The 25,037-nt window shown below is 56.6% G+C and overlaps 3 protein-coding genes across 4 annotated transcripts; 1 reads left to right on the top strand and 2 right to left on the bottom strand.

The window, feature by feature from the left end:
- Positions 1 to 1,396: 1,396 nt before the first annotated feature.
- TNNC2 (troponin C2, fast skeletal type) lies at positions 1,397 to 7,201 on the bottom strand. 2 transcript variants are annotated; one of them, XM_087931936.1, is made up of 6 exons: positions 6,654 to 7,201; positions 5,515 to 5,566; positions 4,639 to 4,782; positions 4,432 to 4,546; positions 1,977 to 2,113; positions 1,397 to 1,638 (listed from the first exon to the last, which is right to left on the bottom strand). In XM_087931936.1, exons 1-6 carry the CDS (start codon positions 6,654 to 6,656, stop codon positions 1,607 to 1,609), a joined length of 483 nt encoding a protein of 160 aa, XP_087788062.1. In that variant the 5' UTR covers positions 6,657 to 7,201; the 3' UTR covers positions 1,397 to 1,606. The 2 variants fall into 2 exon arrangements, with proteins under 2 accessions (XP_087788062.1, XP_087788063.1); XM_087931937.1 differs by lacking the exon at positions 6,654 to 7,201 and adding an exon at positions 5,658 to 5,903.
- A 6,171-nt stretch (positions 7,202 to 13,372) lies between these two features.
- Positions 13,373 to 16,134, top strand: SNX21 (sorting nexin family member 21). Its single transcript, XM_087931938.1, has 3 exons — positions 13,373 to 13,877; positions 14,398 to 14,532; positions 14,975 to 16,134. The coding sequence occupies exons 1-3, from the start codon at positions 13,542 to 13,544 to the stop codon at positions 15,644 to 15,646; spliced, it is 1,143 nt and encodes a 380-aa protein (XP_087788064.1). The 5' UTR covers positions 13,373 to 13,541; the 3' UTR covers positions 15,647 to 16,134.
- On the bottom strand, positions 16,074 to 19,642 carry ACOT8 (acyl-CoA thioesterase 8). The gene is made up of 6 exons (XM_026721761.2): positions 19,478 to 19,642; positions 18,642 to 18,778; positions 17,943 to 18,168; positions 17,396 to 17,553; positions 16,494 to 16,685; positions 16,074 to 16,400 (listed from the first exon to the last, which is right to left on the bottom strand). The coding sequence occupies exons 1-6, from the start codon at positions 19,603 to 19,605 to the stop codon at positions 16,282 to 16,284; spliced, it is 960 nt and encodes a 319-aa protein (XP_026577546.1). The 5' UTR covers positions 19,606 to 19,642; the 3' UTR covers positions 16,074 to 16,281.
- Positions 19,643 to 25,037: the final 5,395 nt, after the last annotated feature.

Here is a 25,037-nt window from a genome sequence, read left to right as displayed (position 1 = left end):
TTTAGTACTTTAAGATGGAGGTGAAATCCTTTTATATTTCCGTCTTAAAGTTTGATTTTTTTATATATATATATCCCTTGTGATAGTTTAGCTGCTGTGAGAAAAGATGGACTTGATGGTGTTTCAATGGCAGAAAATGGCGCTGACAATTTTTCACTTTTTACCCAGTAGCCCAAAAGGGGGGCCGGAGGGGAGCAATATTTCCACGCCCCTCCGCAGACACGCACGCACACACACACACCCCTGTGCTATAGAGGGCGAGTGTAAGGTTGCTTGCTTTATGGTCCTCCTCAAATCTCTGACCACTCTTGAGTTCTGCCTCATTTTATGACTTTTCTTGCCAGAGTTAAAGGGGATCACATGACACCTCCCTCCGGGGACACCAGGGCCCATGGGGTATAATGGCATAAGCCAGGGTCCCCAAACGTGGCCACTTGAAGACTGGCGGGCTTCCAACGCCTAGAATTCTGGGAGTTGAAGTCCACCGGTCTTCAAGTGGCCAAGTTTGGGGGCTTCTGGCAGAAGCCTTGAGAATTCTCCTTTTCAACACCCCCCTTTTGGCTCTGATTCTAGGCAGGTGTAGGGATTCCACCCCCCCCAGGAGACTCCTGCGGCTGAAGTCACAAGGTTTGGCTTGTAGGGGGAGCCAGGAAAACGGACTCTGGAGGCAAATGGTCCTTGCCCATCACTGAGGGACTGATGCTCCGAGACACACACACACACACACACACACACACACACACACACACACACACACACACACACACCCCTTCGGATGGGTCTTCTCAGGGGACTGGCCAGAGAGTGGCCGATTCATCTTAAACCGCTCATGCGGAAGCAGTGCACCCTTTCACCCCGGACCATCCTCTGGGGTGCTTCAGTAGATGAGGGGAACCCTGGTGTGCGTTCCCCCACTCACTCCTCTCTCTCTCTCTCTCTCTCTCTCTCTCTCGGGATAGGAGGAAGGGAAGGCATGGGGTCTCCTCCCACAGCCTTCCCTGCCACCCCTGAGGAGGAAGGGGGGGAAGTGCCCCACCTCAGGAAGGGAGCCCGGAGCTGTTCGAGGGAGCTCAACTGCCCCCACAGCAGCCCCTTCGCTTAGTTCCCCCGTTTCTTTCCCGGGCCCAGGTAGATACCGAGGTGCCCCCCCTGCCCCAGCACAGAGTTCTCCGCCGGATGGAGACGGACAACGAACGGGCTAGGCCCTGAAGCCCAGGGAGGGGCAGGAGTCCCAGTGCTCCCCCCTCCACGGGGTTTCCTTCCCCCAGAGGGAAGACAAGTGACCTCCCCTTGGCTGCCCCCTCCCGCTGCCTGGCACAGGAAGGGCTGCTGGGGGACAGGCCTTGCAGGGGGGGGGTCCAAGGGACGAGGCTTCCCCAACCAAACTCAGCCCCTCTTTTCCACAGTCCCTTGCTCTTTATTGAGGTGTCAGTGTTAGAAAGAGGCTTTCACAGCGATGGGGGCGATGGGGTCCAGGGTTCGGCTGGAGGGGCGTGTCTGAGCTGTGCAGAGCGAGCGGGCGCAGGAGCATGGGCCCGGGGAGCGCGGCAGGGCTGGGGGCAGCGGCCACTCCTGCCGGCCGGTCTCGCAGGAATGTCTCGACGCTTTACTGCACACCTTCCATCATCTTGAGGAACTCTGGGAGGGGGGAAGATGGAGAGGGGTCAGCCCCAGACCCAGCAGTGATGGGCAGCGGAGCAGCCCCTCCCAGAAGGGGCCCGGAGCCAAGGAGGGTGACCCCCCCCACGCACACACACACACACAAAGGGGCTCCCAGCACCCCCCCCCCCACCCTGGGTGCAGCCTCCCTGAATTGCTAGGGGGTCCCAGGAGGGACTTTGGCGGGGGTGGGCTCAGCCCCTGCAGTCCCCAATCCCATGCAGGGAGAAGGCTGGGCGAGGGGCTGTGGGACGGGGCGGGGGTGGGGGGGCGTTGCTCAGCCCCAAGAAGAAGCTCCGTCCTTCCGGGCTGCTCACCGTCAAAATCGATCCGCCCGTCGTTGTTTTTGTCTCCGTCCCTCATGAGCTCCTGGATCTCCTCTTCTGTGACGCTCTCCCCGGAGAGGTGGAAGATCTCCACCAGCTCCTCCGCATCCAGGAACCCATCGGCATTCCTGGCAGGAAAGCGGGGGGGGGGGGGAGTTAATGAGCTGGGAGGGGCCTGGAGGTCTTCTAGTCCAGCCCCTGCTCCAGCAGCAGAACCTATGGGGCTGCCCAGCCTCTTCTTCAAAGCCTCCAGTGGGTGGAGCCCCCACAGCTTCCCTTCCATTGGTCAATTGACCTCCCTCTCAGGGAGGGCATGAGTTCCCATCCAGGTTGTTTCTTGTCCCGCCCTCAGGGGCTTTGCAGAATAGTGTGACCCCCGCCCCCTCCTCTTTGCTGGCTGGGGAATTCTGGGAGTTGAAGTCCGCCGGGCTTAAAGGGGCCAAGGTTGGAGACCCCTGTCCTGGAGGACGGTCACTTAAATGCGAGCCCTTTACTGGGTGCGGCAGCTGCCCAAACAGCCACAGCAGCCCAGTTGGGCCTGAACGAGAGTTGGGTCTTGAGAGTTCTGAGTCGCCATCCTCTCGTCCTGCCTGGAAGTCCAGCAGGTCAGACCTGGCCCCCTGGTTAAGGGCCAGCCCGGAAGGCAGGAGGGAGCCGCTCCTTCTTCCGGGTCACGCCTGGAGCCACCGAGTCAGGGAATCCTCCGGCCTTGGGCTAACTTGAGAGGGGGACACGTGTGCCCGAGAGCCGCCGCCTTCTCCTGGACACTTGGGGCCAGCTCGGTCCCTTGAAGACCCCCACCCTGCTGGGCTGGGTGGTCTGGGGGCAAAGGACCAGGCTAGAGAGTGGGAGAGAGGGGATTCCAGACCCACCTGAGCTGGGTGACTTTAGGGACCCGTCACCCGGAGACGGTGAGTTCTAGTCCCACCTCAGGCGCAGAAGCTACACGGATAACTTATAACCGGTCCCTCTCTGCAGCCCAGCCCACCCCACAGGGTGGTTGTTATAAGGAAAAGAGGAGGTGTACTAATCTGTAGAGATTCTCCAGATCACGGTTGTCCCAAAGGGGCCTTTTTTTCCAAGAGGCAACTGGACTTTCTGGTTTCTCAACTGAAAACGTTTTACTTCACATCTGAGAAGCTTCTTTGGATAACAGAGATCATCAGAGTCGGGAGGGACCTTGTAGGTCATCTAGTCCAACCTCCCACCCAAGCAGGACACCCTGCACCATTTCTGGCAGGTGGCAGTCCAGCCTCTTCTTGAAGGTCTCAAGAGATGAAGCTCCCACAACTTCCGAGGGCAACTTCTGTTCCATGGGTTGATGGTTCTCGCTGTCAGAAAATCCCTCCTTATTTCTAGGTTAAATCTCTCCTTGATCAGTTTCCATCCATTCTTCCTTGTCTGGCCTTCAGGGGCTTTGGAGAATAGCTTGAGTCCTTCCTCCTCCTCTCTGGGGCAGCCCCTCAAATATTGGAAGATGCTCTCGCGTCTCCCTTGGTCCTTCCCTTCCCTAGACTAGCCAGGCCCAGTTCCTGCAACCGTTCATCATATGTTTTAGCCTCCAGATCCTTAATGATCCCTGTTGCTCTTCTCTGCACTCTTTCTAGAGTCTCTACTTCTTTTTTATAGTGTGGTGACCAAAACTAGATAGAGTACTATAGGTGTGGTCTTACTAAGGCTTTATAGAGCTTTATTCAGCACTGAGAGGAGGGTGGGGAAGGGAAGGATTTATGCTCCTTGCAGACAGCTGGTCATTTGCAGCGTTGTTTAGAGCAGGGGTCTCCAACCTTGGCAACTTTAAGCCTGGAGGACTTCAACTCCCAGAAGGGAGCTGAAGTCCTCCAGGCTTAAAGTTGCCAAGGTTGGAGACCCCTGGTTTAGAGGATCCTTGGAGCACCTGCAGGTTTACCTGTGTCCTCAGGGTCACCTGAGTGGTGCGAATTGTTCCTGTAGCCTGCCTCTTCCCCCCCCTCCCCAAAATGCATTTCCAGGAACCATTTGCACCCCTCTGGTGACCCTGAGGACACAGGTAAACCTGCAGGTGCTTCGTATAAATCCTTCCCTTCCCCACCATCCAGCCAGAGCGGAAGAAGCTTCTTGGATGAGAAGCGAAACGTTTTCAAAGAAGGAAAAAAACCACAAAGTCCACTTGCCTCCTGAAAAAAAAAAAAAAAAAAAAGCCACTTTTGGGGACCGAGAGGCGTATCCTGAAGTGGATTGGCCACTTGGAGTTACTTACGAACTTATAAAGAAAAGAGCTGGCTGGGGAATTCTGGGAGTTGAAGTCCACCAGTCTTAAAGGGGCCCAGTTTGGGGACCCCTGCCCTAATGAATGAATAAAACAAAGGAGCACCCTCCCTGTTCTCCCAAAAGGTGACTCTGTCCCCCCCCAACAGTCGCCCCCTCCCCAACAGTCCCTCCCCCCCCCACCCCCGTCCCGGCTGACCTGTCAAAGATGCGGAAGCACTCGGCCAGCTCCTCCTCCGACTTCCCCTTGGCATCCTCTTTCATCTGCCTCACCATCATCACCAAGAACTCCTCAAAGTCGATGGTTCCGCTGCCTGCGTGGAGACGGGGGCCCAGGCCAGAGTCAGGGGAGGTGGGGGTCTCCCCAGCCCTCCCCCCCCGTTCCCGGCGTCTCCCCCCCTCTCACCGTCCTCGTCCACCTCCTCTATGATGGCGTCCAGCTCTTCCTTGGTGGGCGTCTGGCCCAGCATCCTCATGACTGTCCCCAACTCCTTGGTGCTGATGTCCCCACCCCCGTCGGCGTCGAACATGTCGAAGGCGGCCTTGAACTCTGCGGGGAGGGGAAGGGGGGACCCCAAGAGGGTGGGGGGGTCTCATCCTCTGCCGGAGAAAGGCAGCGGCCCCCAGCCTCACCGCCCCCCAAAGCCCAACCGTTCAGAAGTGGCTCTAGGTAGCCCTCCCCTTACGACGGCTTCATTTAGGGACCGCTCAAAGAAGGGAGGGGGAGCTCTTGCCTCACAATCCGGAGGCTGTGAGTTTGATCCCAGCTAGAGGCTAATGCTTGGGATAGACTCTCTCCTGCTCGAGCTGGGGGGGGGGGTTGGACTAGATGACCTCCAAGGCCCCTTTCCAACTCTGTTATGATTCCTATGATTTCTATTACCGTATATTCACACTCACGACCCTGGGAGCATCCTCCAGCATCTCCCCATCGAAATTCAGGGGCTTGGCAAACTGACTCGTACTTATGATAGTTGCCTTGTCTCGGGGGCGTGTCAGGCGATCCCCTTTGCGGCCTTCTGACCAGCAAAGCCAGATCCGCTTAGTGACCAGGTTCCTAACTAAACAACTGCAGCGATTCACTTAGTCACTGTGGCAGGAAAGGTCATAAAATGGGAGACGACTCCCTTCACGACCGTCTTGCTTAGCAACCGGCCTTAGGGTTCCGTTGTGGTCCTAAGTCAAGGACCGGCATCCCCCGGGCAAACTCTTCGATGCAGCCACTCTGGGGCCCCCTCCCCCCCCCAGGGCTTCCCCCACCGCCCCTCCCCCGCCCACTCACCCGCAATCATTTCCTCGCTGAGGTAGGAGCGGGCCTCAGCCTGCTGGTCCGTCTGCAAGGCAAGCACAGGGGTGACCGGGGGCCGGGAGGGGGCCTGGCCGGGGGGCTGCCTAGGGAAGTCCAGCCCCCTCCTCCCAGCTGACCTGAGTCCCGGGGCCCTTCGCAGCCTCCCCGCCTTCCCACCTTCGCCCCCAGGGGCAGCTGAGGCTTTGGGCACCAGGGCCCCCCCACCCCTCTGCTCCTCGGCTCCAAGGGGGGAAGCAGCAGCAGCCCCAACCGGGGAGGGGCTCCACTCTGGGGAAGGACTGCCAGGCCAGGGAGGGAGGGAGGGAGGGAGGGAGGGAAGGGACTCCATCGTCTCTCCCAGATGGAGCCCTAAGTCAAGTCCCGAGAGCCCCCGGGCGAGGGGAGCCAAGTCCGCCCGGCTGGACAATCTGGGTGCTGCCCTCCCCCCCCTCCCCCTCCCCCTCCCCCTCCTCCTCCGCCAGGCCTCCTGGCCACTTCCTTGCTCCCTTGGCCAGAGCCAAGATGCTTCTTGAGGCAGGGGCTATTCTTAGCCGGGCTGGAGCAGCTCCTTCTAGGGGCCACTGCAGGCGGCCTGCCAGCCGGACCCACACCTGTCCAGCCCCCCAGATTGGGTTACTCCTCCAAGAGGCTCCGGGGGCTGCCAGATGCCCAGGCGCTCCTCGTGACCCTGGGCTGTTTCCCCCCAGGCAGCCCCTCCTTTCTGCAGCCTCTCCCTCCCTGCCGGAGGTCCCCAGGAGTTTTGACTCCCCCAAAAAAACACCCCACACCCTGCCCACTTCAGGCCCCCAAGAAGCAGGCGCCATCGCCCCCACAGCCACCCGGCCTCCCCAGTCCTGCCCCCCGCTTCCTCATCATGCCAGCAGCCTCATCCAATGGATCTTGGTGACCCCCAGCCTCACACGGAGCGGCTGGAGCCCGGCTGGTGTCCTGGAAGCTTCCTGGCCGCACCTGTGCTGGCCCTGGGTCCCCCGGCCAGCTTGTCCCATCGGACACTCAGCCAACCGGTCCAGCTGGCCATCCGTGCCGTCCGGCGTCCCGGCAGGAGGTCCAGTTCCATCCGTCCCGGCACCGTCCTTCAACGGCCTCCGTGCCCGCGGCCTTGCCGTGCTTACCATGTTGACAGGTGTCGCCCCGGAGCCTCGCACAGAACAGAACCTCGGTGTCGCCCGGTGGTCTGAGCAGATGGCAGATGCTGCCCCACCACCCACTCGGCCCCATTTGTACCCCACCAGCCCGGCGGGCCCCCCCTGGGTCCTCCGATTGGGCACCGGGAGAGGCAGCCCAGCCCAGGGCCAACCCTCTTTGGCCTCACCTGTCGATTGGCCAGCCGGGCACTTTACCAAATTTAGCCAAGGTTCTCCTGGCCAGGAAGTGGGGGGCCGGGAAGTGGGAGGGGCAGTGCAAGCCCCGGGAGTGGGGTGTGGGGGGGGGGGAGAGGACTCGGTCCTGTGGCTTCCTCCGCCTCCCCACAATTTGAGGCGTAGCAAGGAATTGTCCCCCTGGAGTCCCCCCTCCACCCACTCACCCACCCCCCAGCCTGGAGAGGAATAAAAATAGATAGACCTCAGCCTGCCCTGCCCCGTCTCTGCATCCCGTATCCAGAAGGAAGCCACAAAGGGCAGCCTTAATTCACCCCCCCCACACACACACCCACAAACACCCCCCACTTGGAGGGGGGCTAAGTGGCTCACGGAGCTTTAGGGGAATAAAGCAATTCAGCAGCCCCTCCCACCCCCGAACTCTGCATGGTGGGGGGGGTGAGGGAGGGATGTAGCAGCGGTTGCACCCCAGCCCCTATGTGGCTCCTCCCCCAATAGCCCCGCTTTCTTTAGGGGGGGATCCTCTTTCCCGCTTCCCTGCGGCTGGGAGGGGGAGAAGGCCAGAGGGCAGCCTCCCAACCCCTGGACTCCACCGGGCAACCTCTGCCGCCTGGGGGAGACAAGGGACCCCCAGGACACGCTGCAGGCAAACCAGCATGACCCTCCCCCCGTTGGGGGTCTATTTGGGGCGGGGCCGCCCAATTCCTGAGGAGGGCGGGGCCTGACAGGCAGGAGCAGCTGGAGCCCTCCCCCCTATTAATAGACATGCCCAAGGAAAGCTGCTGAGGAGGGGGGGGCTGGGGGCAGCGCGCTAAATAAGGCAGAGAAGCGCCGGCTCAGGTGGAGGGGCCGCCCCCCCCAACTCCCACCCCCAGGCACATCCACAGAGCATGCGCCCCCCACCACCACCTTGCCCCCGGGGGAGGGGTGGGGGCCTGCCACTGGCAATTGCCAGGCAGAGGAACTTCACCAGCACCGCCCTGGCACCAAAGTGACTCCAGGTTCAAGGCCACGTTTCTGCCCAAAGTCCTTAGGAAGAAGCTGGAGAGCCACTTGTCTGGGATGGCAGAGGGGCTCCTGCTTTTGTGGGGGGTGGGGGTGGGCTAGAAGACCTCCAAGGTCCCTTCCAACTCCTATTCTATTCTCTATTCCTATTCTAATTCTGTTTCTGTGGTATTCTTTCCTTTCCTTTCCTTTCCATATTCCAATTCTAATTCTGGTTCTGGTTCTAGTCTGGTCCATAGTCCATAGTCCATTCCATTCTATTCTCCCGTCTGTTCTCCCTTCTGTTCCGGGTCCGATTCAAGTGGGTCCATCCTGGTGAGTGAACTCAGCCCAGGCTCAGATCCACCTGGACTTTCCAATCTTCCGTGCTCCCCCAGGAAAGGCTGGCAGGCCGTTCCTTAAACACCCCCTCAAAAAAACCACCCTCCCCTGGTTACCCCCGGGTGTTCGGAAGAGGGTTTGGCCCTGGTTTGGGGAGAGCCGGTGCAGAGAGCGACCAGGCGGCCAGGGAGGGGCGCCACAGGCTGGGTGTCTGCAGTGGCCAAGAGACCCAGCCGAGCCGGGGCAGGGACAAGCCAGGATTTTGGCTGCCCGCTCAGCTCTTCCCCAGAACCCCAATGCAGGGCAGTGCCCACACCCACCGGACCCCTTAGGGCTCTTCCCAAGACTGGCACCCACCCAGGCAGCCCCTCCTGGGACTTTAAGACCTGCGGACTTCAAATCCCAGCCTTCCGTGCACCTGAGGGGAAGGGCAAGCAGCAAGGGGGGGGGGGACTCGTCAAGGAGAGAAGCAACCTGGAATTAAGGTGACATTCGCTGACAGGGAGGACAATTAGCCGGTGGAACAGCTGGACACCAGAAGTTGTGGGCGCTCCATCCCTGGAGGCTTTTAAGAAGAGATTGGACGACCCTTTGCCCGGGATGGTATGTCTCCTGCTTCAGCAAGGGGTTGGACTAGAAGACCTCTGAGGTCCCCTTTAATTCTCTTGGAGGTTGATGGCCATGCCATCAAATTTGGAGTGGGGATTTCAGGGGTCTCCAACCTTGGCAACTTTAAGACTTGTGGACTTCAACTCCCAGCTTTGCTGGCTGAGGAACTCTGGGAATTGAAGTCCACAAGTCTTAAAGTTGCCAAGGTTGGAGACCCCTGGGCTGGATCAGAGGTGGGGAAACCATGGGCCATTTATGATTGGTGGACTTCAACTCCCAGAATTCCTGAGCCAGCTATGCTCCCACACCCACTGGACCCCTTAGGGCTCCTCCCTGCTGGCTCAGGAATTCTGGGAGTTGAAGTCCACATGTCATCTTTCCCCACCTGAGCTAGATGGAGTTGATTGGTTGGAGGGTTCCGGCTCCTGCATGAGGCAACCTGCGCAATGATTGGTTGCTGTGGGTGTAAAGGGGGAGTTTCCCTTTCCCCCCCCTGCCCCCTCGCCTTTTTCCCCCTGTTGTGCTTTGTATGCTACAGGAAGTCCTCAACTTGCCATAGTTCACTTAGGGACTGTTCCAAGTTGCAACGCACTGATAAAAGTGACTTGTGACTGTTTTTCACACTTACGACCTTCGCAGCATCCCCAGGGTCACGTGATCAGGGGTGGGATTCTAGCGGTTCTGTCTGGCTCGGTAGAACCAGTAGCTCTGGAGAGCAGCAGACATAGTTCTATGTCTGATGATGTTTTGTCCCACCCACCTACCTGGGCTCTTACCTGACCTTTATTTCCTGCTTTTTCAACCTCAGGCATAGGTGTGGTTGAAAAATCAGGAAAAAAAAGTGTTTTTTCAAACGCTGCTTCTCTGCACGCAGCGCTGCTCAGCTGCCCAGGCAGCAAGCCGATGACGATTTACAGGTGCTCGCGCAGCATGCAGGGAAGCACACCATAAATCACCAAACCGGTAGTTAACCCTGTCGGATTCCTACCCCTGCACATGATCAAAATTCAGGCGCCTGGCAACTGACAGTTGCAGCGTCTCCCGGGGGGGGGGTCGTGGGATCCCCTTCAGACGATCAGTGGGGAGGCCAGATTCACTTAACAACCTCACTAGCTAAGCAAGTACAAGGATTCACTTAACAACGGAGGCAGGAAAAGCCGTGAAAAGGGGCAAAAAAACTGACTGAGCAAATGTCTCACTTACCAAAATAAATGCTGGGCTCAACGGCGGCCGTGAGTCAAGGAACTATCTGGATTTGGTTTCACTTCATGAGGCTCCTATGCGCCCGACTCTCTCAGCTGCTGAAAATTTCTAAACGCTAGCTGGATACGAAACTCTGCGGTGGGGCTTAGTTTCTGGGGAGGGAAATAAGGAGGAAAAATGCTGCCTCTGCCTCCCATCGGTATTCACCTGGCTAGCGTCCTGTCAGCGTGTGAGAGAGCTGAGGGCTGTTTGGAAACTGAAACAGTGTTTGCTGTGTGAGCAAGGAGGCAGCAAGGAGCCTGGGCGTGGCTTAGCTCAACTGTTCTGTACTAAAGCTGTGAAACTGAAACGGAAACTCCTCTCCTCTGCTTGTGTTTTGCATTTGGAACCGATTTCTTTTCAGGTGGGGAGGGGGAGTAGAAATGCTTAGCATCAGAGCGTGTTCATAATAATAATAATAATATAGAAAATCCTCTAAATGCTCTGATGCTCATTTCGAAAAATCCTTTCTTAATGAGCCACCTAGAAGCCAAGAGGAACATATGGGTCAAATTTCAAGCTTGTAGGCTTGACGGTTCTGGAGATTTTGCGATGATGCGTGAGGGGTCTTTCGCTTTTATATATATAGATGAAGTGTGTTTATTTATATAAAACTACATGTTTGTGTTGGTGTCTCTGACTTCACTTGGACACCTGCCACACAATTCCCTGACACTCTGCCAGGGGAAGAGTGGGGAAATCCTACCAACCCCCAGGCTTCATCCCCCGTCTGCAAACCCTGAACCCTGAACCCTAACCCCACATCGACTGGCCTTGGGCACAAAGGCAGAGGGTGAAAAATGGAAGCCAGACAGAAAAGGCCAAGCCGAGACATTCTCTAGGAAACAAATTGCCGTAACCTTTGAGACTCACCTGCCTGGAAATCACCTGAACTGAAAAACAGGTCTTACCTGAATGGCTGAATGACCGCTCTCTCTTGTTATCAGGTCTGACATCGCTTTCTGCCCTGGTGGGTGTGCCACGAGATGGTTCCTTGCTTTCAGCAAAACATCTGACACATTTTTCCTTAAAAGTGGGATGAGAGCCAGTCCACTGGAGCTGGGTGGCCAACAAACTTAAATTAATAAATGCAGCCGCACGGAATGGCAGGTGGAATGATAGATTTAGGCTCAGAATAACTTTATTGTCACTTTGAATGTACACGAATCAGGCATACATTAAAATGAAAAAATTGAGAAAATTCCATCAGAGGAAGAAACTATTAAGAAAATATTGGATTGTGCTGAAATGAGTAGAGTGACATTTGAAATTAGAGAACAAGAAGATAAGCAATTTTATGAAGTTTGGGATCTTTTTTATCAATGGTTAGATAATAAAACATAATAATAGAATATTTAGAAACTTAGGATATAATAAATATATACTTTTTTTCTTTGATACTATTTTTATAAAATTTTATTAAGATAGATTTGGCATGATTTTATGATTTGTTGTAAAACAAATTAAGTAAATTATAGTTATCTCATTAAAGTATGAATTAATAAAATTATAGTTAAATGATTGTTCAGTAATGATACTAGGTTATACAATTGTTGATTGATAATATGAGTTATTTTGTAGTAAAACTATAATGGCGACTAGGAAATGGATGCACAAAAAAAAGTGGTAAACCAACCAATACACTGTTTGTAAATCTATGAAAGATGATGTTTTTATGTTTTTTGTCTTATGTTTTATGTGTTTTTGTTTGTTGTTAAAATCAATAAAACTTTTTTTTTTTAAATGAAATTTTGTTGCACGCAGCTCTCAAAGGGTCACCGCCTGCAATAAACACTTGGCTTTAAAATGCCGAATAGCTTTGATCAAAGCTATGCTGGAAGCTTTTGCACGGGTCCCTCGTAGGCCGTGTTCGGCCTTCTTTTCGTCCAGATTTCTCCTTGAGGGCTTGGATAAAGAAGGAAAGCCGACTGGGGATTTGAAGATGGCACAAAATTGGGAAGGACACCCCGGACGGCAGGGAGATTATTCCACGTGATCCTGAACGGCTTTGGGAAGCTGGGTTGAAATATCAGCCTGAAATTTCATGGAAACCAGTGCAAGGAGAGCCGAACCCCACAGGGGTAGGATGGGGGGGGGCGCCTGGCTTAGTAGCAGCACTAATGAGAGCAATTAATTAGTGGAACAGCTCGCCTCCAGAAGTTGTGGGCGCTGCAACAGTGGAGGTTTTTAAGAAGAGATTGGGCGGCCATTTCTCTGAAATGGTGTAAGGTCTCCTACTTGAGCAGGGGGTTGGACTAGAGGACCTCTAAGGTCCCTTCCAGCTATGTTATTCTGTTCCGTTATTCTATTACTTGGAATAATATCTGACTCCGCAGAAGCTAACAGCAAGATATAACTGCCCAAAAGCCAAGGCAGCTTCAGGCTGGGGAACTCCGGGAGTTGAAGTCTACAAGTCTTAAGGCGGCCAAGTCTGGCCAGCCCTGGAGTGTAGGCCTCAGAGCCGGCCATTTCTCCTGAGGCTCCTAACTTTGCTGTCTTCCATCACCTCTCGGTGGCCTTTCCGTTTGGCCGTTTTGGAATTCTTCCCTCCGTCTGTCCGAAAGGGAGAACTTGTGAAGCCCTGGGAAATCAATCACCCACCAGAACAGAGCTGGAAGGGGCCCTAGAGGTTTTCTAGTCCATCCCTGGCTCAAGAAGGAAACCCTCTGCCACAAATAGTCGTCCAGCTGCTTCTTGAAAACCTCCCCGCGGCCGAATTGGGATGGGGGTTAAGTGTGAACAAACGGCCCTGCATCGCTTTTTCCAGGGACGCGCGGTAACTCGGGAGGGTCGCGGCCGTTTGCAAGGTGAGCACTACCTGCCCTAAACTAAATACAAGAGAAACTACCCTGGGAGCCAAAGGCTGCCAAGGCCAAGCACTTCCACGCTGGAAGGGGGAAGCCGCTTCTCGGCGGCCTCCCGCCCTCCAAGGAGCCGCGCGGCTGCCCGGCGGATCTAGATCGGGCGGAGGGGACTCGCCCTTCCCCGCGCGGCGGCTTCTCCTCCCTTGCGAGCCGGAGCCGGAGCCGGAGCGCTCCCACACCGAGCATCACCGCCGGGCGCGGAGCTAAGGCAGCGCGGCGGGGGCGGGCGGGGAGAGGACGCCTCGGGGCTCCGGGGGGCGGCGAGAGGCTGCGCGGCTTCGGCCCCGGAGCTCGCCCGGCAGGGAGGCCGCTTGCCGGGGAGGCCCGGCCCTGCTTCTGGCTGCCGGCTGCGCGCAGGCGGCCCGTGGCCGGAGCCACGGTGGCGAGAGGAGGAGGAGCGGGGCGGCGGGGCGGCGCTTGGCCGGGATAACGGCGAAGGAGGCGGGCGTCGACGTCCCCGGGGCCGAGGAGGGCAGGGCGGCCCCTGGCAGGTGAGCTGCTCAGCCGGGAAGCGGCCAGCGGCTCCTCCGGGCAGGTGAGCAGCGGGACCGCCGGCCCCCAAGCCCCGCGGGGAGGCGACAGAGCGCAGCAGCCCCCGGAGGGAGCCCCGCTGGAGGCGGCCCGGACTCTCCCGCCCAGGATGGCCTCCCGGCTCCTGCACCGGCTGCGGCACGCGCTGGCCCCGGGCGGGGAGGCGGAGGGGCCGGCCGGGGGCTGCGCCGGCCCGGAGGACTGTCCGGAAAGCTCGGAGCTGGAGGACGACACGGAGGGCCTGGCCACGCGCCTCAGCGGCACCCTCAGCTTCAGCAGCAATGAGGAGGAGGAGGAGGAGGAGGAGGAAGGCGAGCGGGGAGCCCGGCTGGGGGGCGCCGGAGGGAACCTGGACCTGCCCGGGGAGGCGGCGGAGGTCGGAGGTACGGCGCGACACCGGGACCCCTGGGGGGGGGGGAAGCGCGCTCGTCCCATACTGAGCCAGGTGGGTGGGGGGGGGTGTCATAGGTGGGGAGCCCCGTCGGCCATAATTCCGGCTCTCTGGATTTAGGCAAAACCCTCCCGCAGCGCCCGGTTTAGGAGGGAATCCAAGCAGCTCCCCGCCCTGGTGCTGAATCTGGAAATGCCATTCGATCTGGAACAGAGCTGGCAGGGACCCTGAAGGTCGTCTAGCCCAACCCCCTGCTTAGGCAGGAGGCCCTGTAGCATTCTGGGTCAGTGGTCTTCCCACCCTATCCCTCTGGAGAGAAGCGGTGGTTCCACCGGTCAGTTGTCCTCACTGATAGGAAGTTTCAGCTCTGGGTAAAACCCTCTCCCTCCCCGCCCCGCCCCCAATGCACTGGGGAGGGAAGGGCTCCTCCCCCTCCCTCCCCTCCAGACCTCTGGCGTAGGGGCCCCGCCTGCTCCTCTGCCAGCCTGGGGCCTCCCCAGGCCAAGCCCCCCCTCCCCCGCCTCACCTGTTGCTCCCTCCCCTCTGGTTTAGAGTCCGGCTCCCCCTGGCCCAGCACCGGGGCAGCCACCTGCTCACCCGGCAGCTGCAGGAGCTCTGGCGGAAATCGCGGGGAAGCTTCGTGCCCCAACGCCTCCTCTTTGAGGTCACCAGCGCCAGCGTGGTCAGCGAGCGCAACTCCAAGCACGTGGTGAGTGAAGGCGACCCTGGGGGAAAGGATCGGGGGGGGGGGGGCTCTCTTGCTCCCCCCCCCTGCAAGGCCAGCCCAAAGCAAGACCCCACCCCAGTATTGCAAGGCCAGAGCCCACCCGGCTCCCCATCCTCTTAGCCGCCTCTTTTCCCCAAGGGGGCCTGCCCATGCCCTTCAGCGGGGCGGGGGTCCTGGGGGGCGCTGCCTTTGACTGTTGTCTCTTTCCTTCTGCTGCTGCGTCGGGCACTCTGGGCTCAGAAGGGCCTCAGGTAATTCTCTCCGAGGGGCAGGAGCCGCTTCGCCTGCCCCCAGGTCTCTGCCGCTGGGGAGGACCCTCTGCAGGAGGCCTGGCGGTGGGAGGGTCAACAGGCTTCACTGTGGGGAGGGGCCGGGCTGGGCAGCTCCTCCTCACCCCCTCAACAGTTTCTCCCTTGGCACCCAGCTCTACACCATCTACCTGATCCGGGCAGGGCAGTTTGACCAGGCGCCTGCCACCGTCGCCCGCTGCTACTCCGACTTTGAGCGGCTGAACCGCCGTCTCCGCCGCCACTTCAGCCGAGACATGGCGGGGGTCTCTCTCCCCCGGAAGCAGCTGTGGCACAACTTCACCCCCGCCACTATCGCCAAGCGCAGCCGGGCCTTCGAACGGTTCCTCGCCGGCCTTTATGCCTCGCCCGAGATCCGCCGCTCGGCCGCCTTCCTGGAATTCTTCTTCCTGGACAGCCTGCAGCGGGCGCAGAGCCTGACCGGCCGGGGCCTCCACCGCCAGGCCCTGGCCGCCTGGGAGACCTCGCGGCGGCTGCAGGAGAAGCTGGGCGCCTGCCGCTCGGGGCACTTCCTGCTGACGCTGGCCGGCCTGGCCGCCTGCCACCAGGAGCTGGAGCAGTGGGGGGAGGCCTTCGGGGCGTGCCAGCAGGCCCTGCACCAGCTGGAGGGCCAGGAGAGCCACCCGCTGCTGGCCGCCCTCCTGCAGACCCACGTCCACCTGGCCTGGGTGCTGGGCCAGGACAAGCGGCAGGCGGAGGCCCGCCTGCGCGGCCTGCAGGGAGCAGGGGAGGCCCAGCAGCCGGGGCCCCCGTTGAAGGAGCTGCTGCTCCAGCAGGCGCTGCCCTAAGGAGCTGCCAGGAAACGGGGGCGCCCGATGAGAAGCGGAGGGGGCTCCCCCAGGCCAGCAGCAAGGCCCTGGGCCCCCCCTCGCTCTTCTGAGCCCTGCACCTCCGCTTGCCCCAGCAGTGGGACGAAGCGGGCTGGCCCTTTCAGAGGAGGCTTCTGGGACGCGGAGTCCCCCCAGCTCCTTCCGAGAAAGTGGGGTGATGACAACGGCCGTGCTGGGGTGACGAGAGCATCTGCAGGGCCCATCTCCTGAGAGGCTCCCCACAGGCTCTTCCCTTCCGGAGGGGGGGGAGGCCGCTGGGCACTGGCCGAGGGCGGGACTCCTGGCAGCAGCCTGAGCAGGGAGCAGAGGGGCCTCCCCTCCGGCATGGGGAGGGGTGGGGCCGCCAGGATCGCCTTCCTCCCCTTCAGGAACCAGAGCTGCCAGGGATGCTTCCCGCTGTTTATTAACAGAATAATAATAAGTCTACAATAAATTAACACGCCCAAGGAAAGTATCAGTGCTTCCATCTGTAAGTGCCACCTCCAGGGGTCACGGGGAGGGGGGGGTGTCCTTGTAAACGACCGTCACCCACCGAAGGCTCAGCCAGGGCAAGGGGGGAGGGGGCCTCCCTTAGGGGAGAAGACAAAGGCAGGCTAGAGCTTGCTGCTGCTGCTGGCCGGCTGCACACGGATTACTCCTTCCTGGGCACAGCTGACCGCCAACACGCCGTCTCTGCGCCACAGGCGGCCCTGCACCAAGCCCCGGCTGCCACCTGGGGAGGGGAGGAGAGGAGAACGGAAGAGCTGCGGCCTCTCTCTTGCACCACCCGCCCCCGTCCCCCCCGCGGGCTGGTCGGGGTGCTCACCGGCCCAGGGGCTCTCGCACTCGTACAGCATCCACTGATCAGCCCTGAAGGGCGCGTGGAACCACATGGTGTGGTCGAGCGAGACCAGAAACGTCACCGTGTGGTGCTGGTGCGGCAACAGGGCCGTCCGCAGGAACGCGTAGTCTGAGATGTACGCAGCCACGCAGCAGTGCAGCTTCATGTCGCATTCGCCTGGAAGGGAGAGGCCGACAGTAGCACCCAAGGGCCGGGTCTGGGGTGGGGGGAGGCTGGGCTGCACAGGAAGAGGCGAGGCAGCCCCCTTCCACTGGCCAAGGGCACTTCTGCCCAGGGGGCTCTTCAGCCTACGTTTCTTGCACTGTTTGCCATCATCCCGAGCGCAGAATTGAGCACGTCAATTTGGGTGAACCACCCGCAGCTATAAACGTCACAAAATCATCTGCAGCGCAGGAAACGCGGGCCAAAGAGCCCCATGCCGATCAGACTGGCATCCTGAAGCAACTGGGGGGAGCGGGGGGGGGGGAGATGCCATGAGGACGAGGCAGCTGCTGAGCTCTCCATCCTCTGGAAGGGGCCCGGCAGGTTTGTTTTGAAAGAGACGGTCCCTAAGCCTAGCCCCATAACCAGCCTTCACACTCAGAACCCCCCTCATACAAACGCGGTGCCTGAAGGAGTGACGCTGTCCTGCCAACAGCAATGGCCCCAACTGGCCCACCAGCGGAGGACAAGAGGTGGGCTCCGAGGGGCAGCCCTTCTGAAGGAGGTGGGGCACAGACCCTCCTCATGCCACAAGAACCTTCGGCTGCCTCACGGAGGGCCGCGCTTTCTCCGGCTAGCTCTTCCCTCCCCTGGGAGCTGCCCAAGACCAGGGCACAACAAAGCTACCCTTGGAAAGCAGGCTGGGGTCAGGATGCGGGTCTTACCAAGGTAGCCCTTGGCGCGCACCCAGAAGAGCTGCTTGGGTTCCTGGGAGTTCTGGTGAAAAAAGTCGGGTGGATTCACCGGCTTCATCTCAATCGGAACTTCCTGGGCCAGCATCCCCTGGAGTCTCTGCCGGTATCTCTCCAGAAGGTTGGGGTCCCTTTGGAAAAAAAGGCAGATGCCGGCATGAGGTGCTAGAAATCACGGAGGCTGTGCCAGCACGGTACGTTCTGCCAAAGGCAGAGGAGAGGTAGGAGGAGAGTGGAGACTCAGCCTCAGCTCGACACACCCATGGCACTCCTGAGGCGCCGGATTCTGCAGCACTGCTGCCAGGACAAAGCCACGAACCTGGGATGCTCCCAGCTGCCAGAGATGCAAGAATCACCAATGAATTTCACAAGAGATGGACCTAAATTCTCTTTAGGGCCAGCTCCTCCATTGCAGGAAGGAGCGGCTGGGAGCATCTCCCACTGACGTTCACTCTCTCCACACGCCAAGTGTGCCGTTGGCTCAGTGCCGCAGCAAATCCTGTTCCTCCCAGCCACTCACCGCAGGTACTTCTGGGTCAGCTGCTCCTGGGTCAGGAGTTCCTCTGGGAGCGGCACAGCCGGCATTTGGAACTGGTGCTGCACTGGGCTGGGCTGCCCCCGTTGGAAAGAAGCCTGGCATATGAAGATGGGCTTCCCGTGCTGGATGGCCTTGACCGAGCGCACGGAGAAGCTCCTCCCGGTGTGCATGCGCTCCACCTGATACAGGACAGGCACAGTGGGGTCTCCTGGAAGCCAGAAGAGCCTGCCGTGAGCCCCCAGTTGTCCCAGCCAAGAAGACACCCAGGTGGCTGTGAGAATAACCCCTAACCCCACCCCCCACCTACCCCCCACCCATTACATCCCAGAAAATAGCTGCCCAATCTTTCCTTAAAAACTTTTTGACAACAGGGCAGCAGCTACAGGAAGCAGAGTATTCCACCACCTGGTCTCACGATCAGGGAAATCTGCCTCATTTCTTTTTGAATATCATATTGGATGTATTATTATCAGCATTTCTTCATCACTGTTAATTTTATGGTTCTGGTATTTTACTTCTCTTTACGCTCCTTTCATTTTTCTTCCTTTTATTATGGTAAGTGAGAAATAAATCTAACAAATAAATACATTATAAGCAGAGCAGCTTCAAGCACCCTCCTTTAGGTCTGACAGGCACCCTGGCTGGGTCTCTCACCCCTCCGTCTCCATAACTGTCCATTACCTGCCCTCATGAAATAGCAATGGAGTGAATGGACTTCCAGGTTGTCTGTCACGGCCTTCGCTGCTGCCACCAATGCCTGGCCCACTATCTGCCCTCCAAAGAGACGCTGCGTGACTGGCACCCAGTAGTGCCTTCCCCTAAGGAGAAAAGAGAAGGAGAGTTATGGCCGGCAATGGCTCCCTCCTCAGGGGAAATTTGGGGGGTGATGCAGGCTGGGGAGGCGAGTGGCTGCCCCCAAGCACTCCTCTCTGGTGCCAAGACCCAAGGCCGAATCCCAAGAATCAGCCCTCTGTTGGGACAGGGCCTCTGAAGCAACGTTTAGAGCCTGGGACCAGCCCAGCTGCGTGTCCCCTTGGACAAGGTGGCTGCCCCACTGTTGGTTCACGAGGTAGACGCAGAGCCGACCTCACCAACTCTAAACAGGGAAGCCTCTGGGCAGGGTGACTTCCACGGCTGTAGGCAGGCAGAAACTCGACAGGTCGAGCCCTAAAGCTGCTTTTTCAAAAAGGGAGCCGGCCTTTCGAAAGAAACCTTTTAAGGAAAGTGCCGTTGCCTCTTGAAAAAGCACCTTTGGGGTCACGATGTCCTGGATGACTGAGAATCTCCGCAGACGTTCAACAGGTCGAGCCTCCCCTCCTCCTCCTCCTCCTCCTCCTCCTCCCAGTCCAGCGTTTCTCGACCCTGGCCGCTTGAAGGGGGGACTTCAACGCCCAGAATTCCCCAGGCAGCGTATGCTGGAGTTGAAGTCCCCCCACCCCACCCTTCAAGCGGCCAGGGTCGAGAAACTCTGCCCCAGCCACTTCGGCGGAGGCCCTGCCGGCTCCGGCCCCGCTGACCGGAAGAGGTCCACGTCCAGAGGTTCCAGCTGCAGTACGCTGGTCAGCAGGACGCTGCGCAGGTCCCCCGCCGGCTCCGGCCCCTGCTCGGACTCGGGAGCTTTGCCGGCTGCGCTGGAGGACGCCATCTTGGACGGTCACGTGGCCCGGCCGGTGCGGAAGCGCTCTCCCCTCGGTCGGCTCCCCCGCTTCCGGCCAAAGGCGGAAGTTCCTCCGAGGGCCTTCTAGTGAGATTTTTCTAATTTAGTTTTCTTTCTTTTTTTTTCTCCCTCCCTTCTTTCCTCTACTCCCCTTGTTTTTCTTTTTCTCCTTTTTTCTTTTCTTTCTCTTTTTCTTCTCGTTTTCTTTCTTCTTTTTCTTCTCGTTTTCTTTCCCCTTTCTTCTCCTTTCTTTCTCCCTCTTTTCTTTTTTCAATCTTTTTTTCTTTCTTTTTCTCCCCTTTTCCACAGGCATCTAGACTGGGAGAGGCAGCCTCTGGGGAACAAGGGGACAAAATCCAGGCTCTTGGGGCTGGGAAATCTGTTTCTGCAGAATGAAGGGCAGAAAAGCGCACCTCTCTTCCCTTGAGATAATTGTAAACATTTGGGCTGTGACCCGCAAAAGGAGGGAAGGTTCTTAATGAGGGTAAAGGTTCATTCTCTGAGCTTGTGGGCTGGTTTTTCAAACGCTTCTTTACCAGGCTAGGTAACCTATCCAGCGGGTGTCAATGTCCCTGTTCTTCTGTTCATAAGATCCTTAATCCCCAGAATGTCAGAGAGCTCCCAGGTCCCTGTTTAGTTTCTAAGCAATAAAATTGTATTCTTCTGTCCCCATTAGTACAGTTCAGGAAGTCTGACAAACCGTAGGAGGCAACATGACCTGACCTGCATAAGACAGAAGTTACATGGCATTTCACAATACCTATTTAACACACAGCTTCTTAACAAGGCAAGATGTGATTACAGTGAGGCATCGAAAACCATGTGGGATCTTCAGTTCTGGGATCTAAGCACGAGAAGCTTTTGCCCAATTTGGTCCACTGTCCTTGGTTCAGACATCATTTCCCAACTTTTCTCCTTATCGGCTATGTTAAAGGAACTGCTTATTTTAAGCAGAGCTTTGGCCTCAGGCTTTGCTGGGTGCAGATGCCAGAAGCCTGCAGCAGCAACGCCTTCAAATCTTGCTCAGTGTCAGATGCAAGAAAGCAGAATGCCTTGTGAACAGTCTCAAGGGCAGCTTTATTGTTAGTCACCTGTGTTACAAGAATCTCACTGGAGAGGACTACATTCCCTCAGGAACTATCAGATAAGGCTTCAAGGATTCTCGGGGAGGTCAGGCCTGCGTTGCTTTCTGCAGCGAAAGGGACTCTAAGCTGTGCTCCATCTTGCCACCTTCCTCCAGTCTAACCGGAGAATCCGCCACATTCCATGATGTGTTTGGAGAATAATGTTCCTCAGGGGGCCGGTTGGCCTTCCAGGTTGCAGTAGCCAAAGAGATGACTTGGGGAGGACAGTGTTAGCTAGGCTGCTAAGTATAAATGCCAGTAAGTTCCGTTAGCCTAATATGCTTTCCACAAATAGGACCCAGCTGGAAAGGTAGGTTAAACAGGAGTCCCAACCTCCAGGCTGTAGACCGGCATGGGTCCACAGCCCACCAGGAATTGGGCTGCACAAGCGAGCAAAGCCCCTTCTGTACATATATGGGATCCAGGCAGCGCACCCCCCAGTCTGTGTGGAAAAAATACCTTCCACACAACCAAAAAGGTTGGGGCTATCGAATTAAAACTTCCTTATTTATGTATACAACACTCAAAAAGGAGAGAAAGGTAGAGAATCATTTGAGATAACAGTGCAAACATCTGGTGTTTGGAAGAAGTTCTTTCATGGGTCAATATCATTTGACACATCTGTGGTGCAACATGCATGCGCAGTAACTTATTACACAATTTGGGATAGATTCTACCAATGGTGGGAGCAGAAAGGAAGGTCTTGAGTTGGGAAAGGAGTTGCTGAGAGGGTAAATGAATGTATGAGTTGAAAATAGGACCAATAATGTTGGAAAATATAATATATGAGCGAACAAATGTATACATCTGAATAATTTGTTTTCTTAAGTTTTCATGGGTATCTATATGTATGGTATTCAGCTTTGTTCGGGTATTTTCCCATGTCATTATAGTTGTGCTTTTAAATTGTTGTGACGTTTCGGCAGAATCTCATCTGCCATCATCAGGCTTCTGTATTGTGTTCGTCTGTGAGTCAGACTTTCACAGCCATTTCTGTTTTAAATTTGGTGCTAGCCTACTGCTGTGCCAGAATGGTTTTTTCTTCATCCTGATTGGTTGGGAGACTTGGTCTGTGTTTATTGGTCTTGGAGTTTGCTGTGTTCTGCTTGATTGATGTTTCTAATATCTTCAGTCTGTTTTGTAGAATTTTTTGATTGGATGGCAACATTGAGTTTCCTGTATTGGAGGCTTTTAGTGCCACTCGGCTCCGAGTAAATGGAAGGCTATCATTTGTTAGGAAGCTAGGTTTCATCTGGGTGCCTGGTTGGGGTGTGTTTGAGCTGGAGGTATCAGGTGGGATCTGTTTGTGCCCAGGTGTTAGCCTGGCTTGTGGTGTGGAGATTTTTTTCTTTGTGAGTGCAGGCTTCCAAATAATTGACAGTCTGGTGGAATCATCTCTTCTATTCATGCTTTCAGGTCTTTTTTCAATCTCTATAGCTTCTCTGATAATTCTGTGTCTGGGGTTTTCTATCGTGGCTAGGGTTTTGGTGCCATTGAAGTCGATGCTATGACCTGTGGCTTTCATGTGTTGGACTAGTGAGGAAGTGTATTCCAGCTTTTTTACTGCATTTTTGTGTTCATCCAGGCAGGTACTCCAATGTGTGTGGCAGGCCATGATGCGCAGGGGACTTCATATATGCCTTGGTTTTCCAGGTCAATTTTATCTTTGGGGTTTCTTAGGATGGCTGCTAAGTTTCTGCCTGTTTTGAAGGCAGTCTTGATGTGATGCCTGTGTAGTATCTTACTGATTTTGTCTGTGGTACCTCTTATGTAGGCCAGGACAGCTGTTCCATAGGTCTGTTCATCTTTTAATAATTTTAAATTTGAATAATTGTATATAGGAAAATACATATCTATGCGATACTGACCAAAAGTTATGTCAAACCGACTTCACCATGTTCAATGTTTTTAACTGTTTTGTTCAATAAAATATTTAAACAACTTTTAAAAATATAATGTTTCTTAGCACCCTTAATATTCTCAGTATGATCTTGCTCACCATCATCATATTCAAGAGGCCTGTTTGCCCCATTAGGGTGAGCGCCTGCCGCTTCTTCCCGGCCTGCCGAACCTAGCAGGGGGCGGGGGGGGGGCGGTAGCCTTGCCCTTGGCAGCTGTCTGGAGATGGTTATCAGCTCTCTGAAGAGATGGCGGTGCCAGTTCCCTCCCCCTGAATGGATGCAATGGTGGGAGGCCATCCTTGTTTGCCCAGAGTACCAACCCCAGTCTGGGTGGTCCTTAGGTTGTGTGCGAGCAGAGGCTTGGAAGATTGCGGGATTAAGTCAAGAGGGGCTGCTCTCAGGCAGCCTCAACTCCTGCTGTGGGCTTTGCAGTCAGGTACACCTTGTATTCTGGCAAGAATGGGGTGGCTGGGGGATTTCCACAACTGACCCCCAGGTTTTTGTTGCTAAGTGAAACATTTGTTAAGCGAATTTCACTCCATTTTACCATCTTTTGTGACACAGGTAAGTGAATCCCTGCAGTTAAGTTGATTAACATGGTTGTTAAGTCAGTCTGGTTTCCTGTTGACTTTGCTTGTAATAAAGTCAAAAATGGGGGGGGGGGGGTCATATGACCCCGGAAGACTACAACGGTCATAAATGTGAGTCAGTTGCCAAGCATCTGAATTTTGATCACATGACCATGGGGATATTACAAGCATCGTGTGCAAAATGGTCATAAGTCACTTTTTATAGTGCTGTTGTAACTTTGAACGGTCACTAAGTGAACTGTTGTAAATCAAGGACTTCCTGTATTCGTCTCTAAATCCATTTAGCACAGAGGTCTCCAAACCTGGCAACTTCAGTTCCCAGAATTCTCCAGCCAGCCATGTTGGTGGGGGGAATTCTGGGAATTGAAGTCCACACGCGTTAAAGCTGCCAAGTTTGGGGACCCCCGATTTTAGCATCTTGGCATTGATGAAGTGCTCAGTGCTGCCCCCTAGTGACACCTCAGTGGAACAACGGGGCTTGTTTAGGCCACCTTCCGTGGGATCCTGAACGTGGGAACCGCATCTATTGCTGGGACGCAGTCCGCTAACTGGTCTGGCACATTACAAGAAGCGTTTACTCATTTATTTTAAAACATGGTCACAGCTGCCTATTTTACAGCAAACTGCGGGCAGCTCTCTGTCTCTTCGCGCTCTGCTTCCCCAACTGTTTCTAAGCTGGGGGGCTCTTTCTTGTGCCCATGTGTGGATCCTGCTGGGAAAATGATGCCCGTGGGGGACCCAGCTGGCTGCTGAACCAGGCTCGGTTGGGGCTCCCCTGCCGATTGATCTGCACCCCCATCCCACGCCTGGCAGGTTTCCTACTACGGCGCCTGCTTGCTTGTTCCTTCCAAAGAGAAGAGCCTGCGGAGGATTCATTCTTTCTTTCTTTCTTTCTTTCTTTCTTTCTTTCTTTCTTTCTTTCTTTCTTTCTTTCTTTCTATATCTATATATCTATATCTATCTTATATCCTATCTCTATCCTATCTTTCTATTTCTATCTAATCTATCTCTGTCAGTCAGAGAGATAATAGATGAGTAGACAGACAGAGATAGATAGATTAGATAGAAATGTCTGTCTGTCTGTCTATCTAAAGCAAAGGATCGTTCTCTGGCTAAAATCTTGGCCTCCAGAGGACTATTCGGAGCTGACCCTCCGGCCTCGGACGTTGGCACTTTCCTTTCCGTGGTTCCGATGAAAAGGCCTTTAGGCGGGACAGGCAACCGGGCGGCCGCGAGATGCTTCGGGTGCGGCGGCAGCAGCGCCTTTCTGGATCCGGTGCCTGGACCGCGCCTCGGTCCAGAAGATGCCCCGGAGCGGAGCTGATTCGGTTGGGGGGCCCAAGCAGACTGGTTCTCGGGCGGAGCCTCCGCCTGCGATGCCCGGGGCCGGTTCGCGGTCTTCGGGAGCTTCGGAAAAGGGGCTTTGGGCGATTGTGGTTCCCGGGGTGGAAGGAGGGCGGCCGCCCAAAGCCTCGGCTCTCATCCCCCCCCCCCCGAAGAGGCCTTGGCCCCGCGCCCCCGCGCCCCCCAGCCCCCCCCCGGTCCCTTCCTTTCCCGGCGGCGACGGCGAAGGCTCGCCTGGAGCGCTGGGTGCCGGGCTGCCCGGCCGGCCGCGCCCGCAGAGGCCGCCCCGCGCCGGCCGTTCTGCTCCTTCGCCCGCTTCGCCCTTTTTCTCTTCTTTCGCTCCCTAAAAAGCGGGAGATCGCGCGGCCTCGGCTCCGTCCGCCCCCGCCGGCTCTCCTGGCCAACGGTGGGCGAGGCCGCAGCCGCCCCAGCCGGCCAAGCCTCGGCGCGAGGACCGGGAG

This window comes from Pseudonaja textilis, chromosome 3 (assembly GCF_049901715.1).
Source record: "Pseudonaja textilis isolate UNSWEBS1 chromosome 3, rPseTex1.2, whole genome shotgun sequence".
Classification (NCBI taxonomy): domain Eukaryota; kingdom Metazoa; phylum Chordata; class Lepidosauria; order Squamata; family Elapidae; genus Pseudonaja; species Pseudonaja textilis.
Note: the sequence above shows the minus strand (reverse complement) of the source record. Positions and strands in the feature narration are given on the sequence as shown.